The sequence below is a fragment of the Branchiostoma floridae genome, chromosome 1 (assembly GCF_000003815.2).
Source record: "Branchiostoma floridae strain S238N-H82 chromosome 1, Bfl_VNyyK, whole genome shotgun sequence".
NCBI classification, from domain to species: Eukaryota; Metazoa; Chordata; class Leptocardii; order Amphioxiformes; family Branchiostomatidae; genus Branchiostoma; species Branchiostoma floridae.
In genome coordinates this window covers 13,807,375-13,817,813 of record NC_049979.1, presented here as the reverse complement: position 1 = coordinate 13,817,813, position 10,439 = coordinate 13,807,375, and the positions used below count along the sequence as shown (strand labels likewise).

At 37.8% G+C, this 10,439-nt stretch overlaps 1 protein-coding gene across 1 annotated transcript in view; it reads right to left on the bottom strand.

The window, feature by feature from the left end:
- Positions 1-320: 320 nt before the first annotated feature.
- Positions 321-10,439, bottom strand: part of LOC118415775 (cathepsin L-like) — a 27,789-nt gene continuing 17,670 nt past the window's right edge. Inside the window, exons 9-11 of the mRNA XM_035820589.1 lie at positions 10,028-10,118; positions 9,294-9,352; positions 321-2,568 (exon numbers count right to left, since the gene is read on the bottom strand). Of these exons, the coding sequence (XP_035676482.1) occupies positions 2,494-2,568; positions 9,294-9,352; positions 10,028-10,118 (225 nt within the window). The 3' untranslated portion in view covers positions 321-2,493. The remainder of the gene's footprint in view (positions 2,569-9,293; positions 9,353-10,027; positions 10,119-10,439) is intronic.

Below are 10,439 nucleotides of genomic sequence, written 5' to 3'. Positions count from 1 at the left end.
CAGCAGGTGACATAGCGATTAATTCATTAAGGCCTTAGGGTTGATTTATACATGTAAGCACTTTTCATCTCATCCCATCTCATTTACTCCTTATACTATTCAACCGTTACGGCACCACAGAAGATTAGGCAGTCAGTATTCTTGTTTTCTGTTTTTCTCAGTATTTCACATGCTGTCATGCCTGTCAATCCTAATACTATCCTCCAAACTTTTCCATAACCAGCCTCTCTTTCTTTCACTATTATCACTTTTTCATTGCCCTAGCCTTCCCTTAGTTTTCTTATAGGTTAGTATAATAGTATGAAGTAATGAACAATATGTGAATACACAACATAGTCATATGTACAGTTGTACATACATTCTACAGCCTTTATTACCTACAGAGTAGAATACAATCTCATTTTCATAGCATTTAAATCCTAATCCAGAAAAAGATGTGTGATGCATTTGTGTGTATCAACTATGAATCATCTGAAGGATCCAAGAAAATTACATCATTAACAAAAGTTATTTTTTCAAATTTCAACCAGTCCTACATTTTGTATATGCTGGCTTCTACTATACATACATACATGTCAGTATTCATCTTGAGCCATTGTGTTGTGTACATGTAGAAAATGTACCTGCACTTCCTAACATATCTACAATGTATTTCTACATACCTTAGGGTAAAATATGTCCAAAACGATTTTTTATTAAGATGTTCAAATTTCTTGACTGCCCTCATTAAAGTTCATAAATGTAGCCCTAAAAATTAGGCAACAACACAAACAACAACAACAACAACAAAACATATTAATGCAATGTTAAGATCAAAACGTATACAATAATCATTTTGTGGATGAACATCTATTGTTTGGATCTGGATATTTTCAAGCAAGAAAAAAATGTATCCTCTTCTGTGAAAGTGCGCCCACCAAAGAAAATTAGTGCAAGCCGTCTAAAAGTCACCCGTAATATTTTATAAATGGTTTCTATCTCAGCTCCTTTGAGTGCTTGTGTCACCAAAATTTCCATTCCAGCAACGTTTCTGGATTACATTCATACTTCTGTTTCTGGAATCCTGCCGCCAGGTAATCAAGTTAATTTGCGCATGTGACGATGGAGATATTAGCCAATTTGGAACCCCATTAAGATTTGTCCTTGGCAAGATGAAAAAATGAGACTCTGAGGCTTTAACAAAAAACCTCACACATCCTTCTACCATGGACTGTAGACACTGTGGCAGCAAATGTTCTAGCTTTCTCCACAATAAAGGCAAGCTTTGAAGGAGACTGTGACTTCCTTTTCATCAAAGGAAATGCAATCTGCCATCAGAAGCTAGCATTCCATTAGATTCCACTTTCACAATGACACCCTGCACATGGTGAGCCAACTAATGGATGTCAGGTCAGCCTAGAGATGAAAAGCTAGCTCATAGCGTAAAAGTGCACTTTAAAGACTTAACAATATAGATGGGGTTACAAACATGAGCTTATAGAATATCATAAAGGCCAAGTGTCTGGCATAATTAGTCTCCACATAATTCAGCATGCTAATGCAAAGAATTTCTCAGTAAAAAGTCTCAATAAGACCCTAAAAATTATGATCCAAAGTTGATATCCCATAAACCCATTAAAGAATAAAAATTACCAAAAACATCTTGCAACTCTTGATTACATTATGTGTCTTTCCACCAATTACTTCAGGTAAATCAATCCGGAGAACAGATTCTGTACTACGTAATTATCAATATTCAAAATCGAGGCAATACATCATACAAAACTGTCCCTGGTACTGAAAAGTGTGGTGCTGCCACTGCTGACTGTGGTTAGGATTGGTCTAACGGTAGTTTGCTGTATGACTGATTTGACAGCCAACTCCCCTGAGAAGGATGCAGCCATTCTGCACAGTTTAGCTTGAGTCAGACAAATTCTCCCCTGAGACTTGGACAGCAATGGGGAACATGGGCCTAGAAAATATTTTCTCTCACCTTGCTCTCACTGATTTCATGCATAGTTTTTTCCAACAAAGGATCCCTGCCAAACAGGACACTATGGAACCATCCTTCAATAATTTTGTTTATCCACTCATTTTTTTTCAAATTTTGATATCAATGTGTTACACACCAATTGTACAAAAACTCTCTGTCAAAGTTCTAAAATTCAATATTGAAAAAGTAGATCAAAATCTAAGACTAAATCAATTGCTATCACCACAAGCTCATACTTCCATCGCAGAATCTTAAAAAAACTACTCATGTGAACTTAATACTCTTCTTCTACTGTATCAGTTTCACAACAAAACAAACTTAAGGGCATATTTCCTCTACAACACATCATATAGGCCCTTCTAAGAGTAGTATGACTATCTCTCATCTTTCTCCCTGCTTTGTCTTCACAGCCACTAAAGTAAACCATTCTCTAAAGTAGCACTGAAGATCAGCAGGGTGAGACAGATCAAGGAACTGGATACATTGTTGACCTGATGTTGGTTGTGATGATGACAGTGGTGTTACAGGACGACGGAGGATGTGCACATGGTGTTGAGCCCACACACTCCGCCCCCTCGGTACACAAGGTAGTAACCCTGCAGGGCAAACAGCACAACTTCACTTTCAATATCATCAATACTTACATACACAGTACTATCATTCTTTCTTACTTAATCTGTTTAGCTTATTAATTATTACAGATCAATTTTTCTACCTACAACATTTAACAAAACAGCTGGCTATCATTCAGCCACAGTGATGCTCTGTGGTCTGTAGCAGCAAAGTCAAAGCACAGCATTTTCATGAAAGAAAACAACCTTTTTAAAAAGTTAACGATTGAATCCAACCATTTTGTAATTCCTCTAACATAGCACAGTATTTTCTGTCTCATTATGGCACATCTGCTAACAGATACATCATGTTCAAAATATGTCTTGACAAATAAACAGCATAATTTCTTCATTACTCTTTTCAGAATCTTTCCATCAAAACCAATCTATTTTGTGAGGCACTGAACAGCATTGAACATCAAGGCTCAGAACAAAATTGCAAAACGTGTCTATGTATATTTCTATTCATGAAAGCCTCGTGTACAGCACACACAACCAGAAGACAATCTTTGAGAACTTGATCTGACTGCTAGACAGTTTTTTCTCATTGGGGTGCCAATGTCAGGACCAGTCTGCATGTAGGTTGTGTAATGCAAACTCCCCCTCTGGGGGTGGCAATGTAGGGCGGGCCATAAAAAGTGTTGTTATATCAGGCTAGTCTGCATGCAATTCACTTGTTTTCCCTTTAAGCTACGTGTAAAAGGCTATTATCATGACCACAGAGCCACTTGCCAAAACCAATCCTGTGTCTGTAACTTCAGCATGCTCATTAGTCACTGAAATTCATTACAGCAGGCTGGAGTCAATTTTCCTCAATAAAAAATTCAGGAGCAGTGAGAAATGAAGAGAAACACCCAGTTGCTTCACAGACAAAATGTTTGGTGAGCAATTTATTGCTTGCCATTACTTCTCTGGCAGAGGAGGACAACCTTACCACTGATTTCTCTGTGAAAACTGTCTGTGCTACTTAATTCACAGCACTTCATCCAAGCTGAAAATTTGAGTACACTATTGAAAAAACGACAGCCAAAATAGCTCATATATGATATGTTGTCAAACAAATTGTGATTTATATGCATGTTCATACCCCTCTTATCAACCCCATCCAGGGTTCGAAATACCACCTGCATGTGCAGGTAAAATTGAAGCTGTGCAGGTATTTCTGGTGTCTACCTGCACCTAACTTGCACTGGTCCATTAACTGGGTTTCATACATAAATGCCCTATGCCCTATGGTGAATATAGGTGTATGTTGATTGTTATTAGCTGCATTGACTGTTACCACCTATTAAGTATAAAAGTAAAGATAGTAATGGTTCCTCAACAGTTTTAGCATGATCCATACTTCCTGAATTCAGAGTGGTGCAGGTAAAATTTGTCTGGTGCAGGTAATTTTCATGCAGAAAAAAGTATTTCATGCCCTGCCATCAATCATGCTATCTTAGAAGAATCTGTCTACCTTGACAAATCCTGAATAAGTCTTTGACATCAGGGCTTAAAATACTGCAGGAGACGCGGTTGTGGGCAAGGAAATCCAAATTTCATTTCTACCCCAGACCTCTTACTTTGATGTCTGTGTCACATGCACTTAAGGAAATTTCTTCTGCAAACTTCGCTTTCAGACAAGATGGCACTGGTCAGTAATTCCTCTCAAAGTACTCAGATCTTTCTTTGGTAGTCCCCTGCTGCGCCACGCAAGTCTAGTGGGTGTTGAGAATTATTGATAAGAATTGTAAGATGAAGACATGAATGATGTTCCACTTTCTTCTCATAGATAATTTTCAGCCCAAACTTTCCCTTAGGCGGGGGTTGATTAGCAGGATCCTTCAGAAACTGTGACAGTGTGCACAACATACTGCAGACATGTCACACGGTATAACCCTTCCCCCAATTCTGCTGTAAAGTGCATGCAAGGACAATCTCTATCAACCTTGAATCAAACCAAAAAGCTCCCAAACACCATGTTACAAAATTCCATGATGATCATTTAAACAAGAGAAAAATATGTGGATATTCTTTCCTCAAATTTGTGAAAGAGGACATCCTGGTATGACCTCTAATAGGCATTTATATAGTGAAATTTCATAAAATGATTTTTTAAACAAATTGCTATAATTCACTGTAGGTGACACTGTTTCAGAAATGCAAAACTGGAATTTAAACAATCTAGTTTCCTGTATGTAATAACAAGTTAGCTCCATCATCTCGGTTTAAAAAAATGAACTTCAAGAGACATCTCAAACAAAAGGTGGCTTTTCACTGTAATTCCTAGAACAACTGCACAGCTTCGTATTTCCCTTTTTTCCTAGCTTACTGTAGCAATTCTTCAAAGATATCAGTTCATTAACTCAGAGATCCTCAACAAACCAGGTTCAAACAGAAGTCCCAGAGTGGGCCAGGGTTAATAACAGTACTGCCAGCAACTGGACCCTTTTCATTTGGAGATGGCATCAAACAACCATGACTGACGCTGGCACAAATGTAGCAGTAATCAGCGTGCTGCCCACACATGCAGCAAGACAAAACACCAGCCTGATGAAAAACGTTGAATGATATGAAGTGAAGAGTTGCTTGTGACAGGCTTCGACCCACCAGTGCCATATATAGCCATGTTATCACTGACATGGCCACAACTATTGCTGGCACAAAATATGTACAGGTTGTTTTAAACTAAGTTGGTGTTCACTTGCTCTAATTTTTTTAACTACAGGAAAAATGATTCAGCATCCATCACCTTGTGTTATGTTAAACTTGAGTACAGTTCATTGATCTTCTCATAACTTCAAACCTTGATGTAATGTTGGAGAATCACTAGCCCTATGGCCCTACATTTGCATGTAGTCCATTGCTTTCCCTCAGCTAGCCTCCTCAGTTATTACCTCCTAACATTTAAGTATTGCTGTAGGAGACTTTGTATGTGGTAAAATTTCACATCATAAATCATAACCAAACTATTCTGTATTGATCACCAGTCACTTCAATTTAGGAATGTCATTTTCCTGATTTGAATGCAGCCATCTTGAAATCCCCATTTTTCAACTTTTTTCTACCTGAACATACATGAAAGTTTTACATACCATTGGAAAGATCATGTTATCTGGAGTATGAGGTTCCCTTTTTATGGTCATAACTTACAAATTTATTGAGATATTTGACTTTGAAAATTGCTTATCCCGAGGGTTAGACACCGAAACCCGAAGAAAATTCTTGAGCCCGCCGGCACTATCAAGTCAGACCGTCTATATTTGACGATTGTTTCGAACAAGACAATGGGGGAAGCTTTATGGTGTCATTGGCCTCTTTTGGTTTCAAACCTTAAAGACATGATTCCAAGACTCAGCAACAACAAAAACGTAGGCCTTGGACACACGTAGCTGTAAACACGTATGTAGACTATAACGTTCACTTTCCCATGGCAAATATACGTGTATGCTCTTTTTCACGTTTTGACATCACAAACAAGGTCCAACTGCATTTGTCCCACAGAGTTGACAGCCAATTCCACTGAATATAAATAATGTATTACTATTCCAACCAAATGTTACTTTCAATACTGGATGACAACACTGCACGCCAATACATCATGGATCAAGAGGGAATGATTGGGATTAGGAGATAATGTGACCAAAATGCACTGACTCTGTCCCTTCACAATTTGACAATGTTTGCTTAGAGTTTCTTTCAGTCTAGTTTAAACTCTTCCAACATCAAATTAAATCACAAGATAAAGAAATGGATCAGGTGCAATCCCTTACAAATTTTAATCAATACATCTCAAACTTTTATTCTGAAGGAGGTACAACTCATATTTTGAACACTTAGCTGAAAGTACTGCACAGAAATGCAAGTGAGAAATACAGCCAATTGCATATTAGATTCCCTGAGGCTATCCTCCCTGACCAATTGCACAGGTCAGCTGCAGCAAGGCTTAGTTTCCTGGAAAGACTAATGCACTAACCGTAAATCTTTCTGACCCGAGTGGAGGAAAAAATGCTATTAAAACACATCAGTAATCCTGTTGAACACAAAAACTCACTAAATACACAGTAAACTAATGCCTTTTCCACCATTCATTCCCCCTCTGGCAGGCATGAGATCTTATCCACATCCAAATGGTCCAATGTAGTTCTCAGTGTGATCTGTATGGCTCCGCAGCACTTATACGATAAGCTCACATGTCCTTGGGCACAAGTTTTTACCCTATCATCAGATGTGCATGCCGTATTTCATAGAGGAGCATGGTCCTGCCTCCAACTTGAGCCAATGCAAAGCAAGCTAAGCATAAATTACTAAAAAACTGAGAATAAAAATAAACAAGGCACAAATGAAATTAACCATAGTGACCATTATTCTTCCACAACTTCCATAATGATAATGACAAGCTTAGGCCTATAGAGTCGATTCCAAGTCACAGAGAGGGTTTTGATTAAAGTAAGTTTGAACTACTGTAAATGCATTGAAGTTCGTGGGGATTTAATTTCGCGGTAACAGGAAAAAGGACTTTTTTGCGGTGGTTTTAAGTTCGCGGCAACACAATGCACTATAGTCTCTTACTGCCATGGAAAAATGTTCGCGGTAGTTTTAATTTCGCGGTGAAGCGGCCACCGCGAAAACCACGAACATTAATCCACCGTGAAAGTTTCTGCATTACAGTATTCTATGTAAAAGAATATTTCAGTCACTAAAGTTCTAAATTGTTCAAACAATTGAAAATGAAAGTTTGAACATGTTTGAACCTATCTGTATATGTTGGAAACATTGGGAAAACAATGGTACAAATATCCCTTTATTTAGAACAATTTAGAAACATCTAATAGTATGTGTTTTTGTTATTGTTGGAACATGTGATCCTCTATAAAAACTTTTATTACCCCCATAAACCAAGCTGCTAAGCTGGCCTTTTGTTTGGGTCTTGTATTTTTAGATTTTCTTTAGCTGTAGACACTGGTGGCTCTTTTGTGAGAAGCTGTCAGAAGGACACAATTTCCTGTACTTGGCAGGGATGTGTGAATTGCCCTCTTCCCAGCCCACTGACCCAGTTCTATCATATTGTTTCAATGTCGAACATGTGATCACATGTGATCACAAATGATGAATCTATGTTGGAACAGTTTAGAAACTATCAGAAATAATGACTTTGATGTTAGAAATATTTCTAACATGTTTGAATACTGTAGAAAATACTTAGAACATCACAATGATGTTATAAACAGTTCTAAACAGTTTCTTATCACAATTAGAATGTTATAAAGATTTCCAAAATGTTGGAACAAAAGGCAAGAAACACCCTCTTGGTAAATTGACTATACTATATCCTAAAATATCAAAAAGCAAAGCATGAAAAAGTAACATAAATATGACTAACTAGTATAACCATCATATCAATACTTAAGTACACAACAAACAAAAAACTATCTTCTTTAAACCTGCAGGCTCCTCAAGTTTCCTGGAAACTAAACCTAATATGGTCATTGACATGTGCAGCACGTTGGACATATCAGCTAAGATATAACAAATAGCTGGAGTTATTTGCCATATGCTGGCCTTGTGACTGCTTAACGAGCTACATTTGCTGCAACTTTGAACTCCGGTGGTTAAATGATATACTTGGGGGTCAAAAAAGAGGTAAGAAATTGGCTGCCATGCACATTAATGAGCATTAAGATGCATTGCATGTAGTCATGATTACTAGTCAGTTCAATATTGATCCATCCCACGCTCTTTCCATTCTAAGTTTTCTGTAAAACTCTAAGTCAGAATCAGCCTATTTGCCATTTGCCACATAAAACAGCTTTTTCTTGATGCATGACACATAAAAATATGGCTTTATCTCCCAAGTAGGACATAAAAGGGCTGAAAATGGTCTGTGCACGAAATAAAGGAAACGATAATGACTTTCATGAACAGGATTTTTATGAATTATAGGATTTTCTTGACATGAAAACATATGGTTTTATCCGTCTAGTATGATGAAAAAGGGCTGAAAATGAAATATGTATGGTAACGACAATGACTTTTATGAACATCTGCATATGAGCATCTGCTCCACCCTGACCCCAACAGAGGAATTGTATGGTGGCGGGAGACCTTTCAACCTTAAAATCAAGCTTTAACTTGAACCAACATTTTAGTTCAATCTTCTATCATCTACAGTTTTAATACTTTGAAGATTAAAACAGCTCAAAGGCACTTCTAAAATGAACATCAGTGGCAGGGAAGGGAGGCAGAGAACTAATCAAGCTTGAGGGTAAGCTATGACTATTCTTGCCTTAATGAGATTGGACAAATGAAATAAAAATGAGATGGCAAAATAACTTCAAAACAGGCCTGAGGCCAAACAGTCTGACTTTGTCAGCTTCTCTGCCTGCTGAAATGACCTTTGATGTGTTTCCCATTTTCTGGCATTAGAATCAATCAATATACTTTAGCATGAGCTAAAGCTATTCACAGCCAGCCAGTTGTATTAATGGGAAATCACACAGGTATATGATGGAACATGACTTGATTTTAAAAGAAATTTGACTGGTGTCCTATGACATTATCTGAAAACATCCATTAGTTCATGGATGGATTGTGACAGTCACGGCAAAACCACCAGGAAGGTTGAAATTTTACCTATTGTATTGGGTACAATTTCTGAAAACATAACAAAGACCTCATTGCTGATTATTTCAAATATGGCATGATGAAGTAAGACAAAATTGTGTTACCTCCTCTCCCCAGTTCTTGCCCCAACTGTTCTTTATGATCCAGTAGGGCGTTTCATCCTCTGTACCAGAAAAAGACAAATTATAACATTTAATGCCGTTACTGTAACAGATACTATGGTTGTTTTAAGGAGAAAAAGGGCTGGGGAAGACAGAATATAAAGAACTAAAATTTTCTGTATTTTTACATGATGACCTGCTCCATTTCCCCCGTGGGATACATATCAAAAGTACTATTCTATTAGAGAGCAGAAATAGAGGGAAGACTACTCAAAAATGGCAAAAGGGGATGTCAAACAATATATATAAGCTTTCAAATGTGTTTTCTCCTGAATCAGTAGATGAATAACTGACTTTTGATACAAGTAGGAATCATCATGCACTTCATGTACTTCTTCACACTTGCAATGCAGGATTCTAAACCAACTTGTTGGAATCTTTTATCAACTTTGTTAGCTTTGCAATGACTTTCCCAGGACCCTTCGGCCCCAGACATGTCAGGACTTAAATTTTCTTTCATTGGAGCAGTGAACAGGAAACTAAATCCTACAGTCACAATGGAAAGCTTCTCAGCAGGTAGTTTGGATCATACCAGCCCCTTTTGAGACATTGACAATACAGCTACTGCTAAGACCAACATGTGAGACCTTTCAAAAGTACTACTTTATATGCTTTGTCAGTCATTTATTCAAGAAATTCTGCCATGCCAATAGGATCATGTTTATCCGCAGACTTACTGGTTCCATATCCCACGATCAGCACACCGTGGTCCAACTCCTCAGGGTTGCAGAAGATCCTCCAGGGGTGGGAAATCCCTCCCATGTAAAACTGCAAGGACAAGCAGGGGCACTTCATGTGTATGTGTGACATTGTACAGTCATGTATACTGCATGCAGGGATCTTCTATCATAATAAAAGCACTACTTACCACAAACTGTCGGGAAGTTAGAGGGCCACGGCAGCCCACATTTATGGAAATTATAGTCAATAACTGCCCTTCTTAAATGCAGGTGACATAATAATGACATCAGAGAGCTAAGAAGGCATACACACTTGAAGTCAGGCAAAAAGTTAGTAACTCTTTGGTAAGGCCTCTGTAATCATGAAGGCCATGCTAAGCTGATATCTAAAGAAAAAAACAATTTTTTC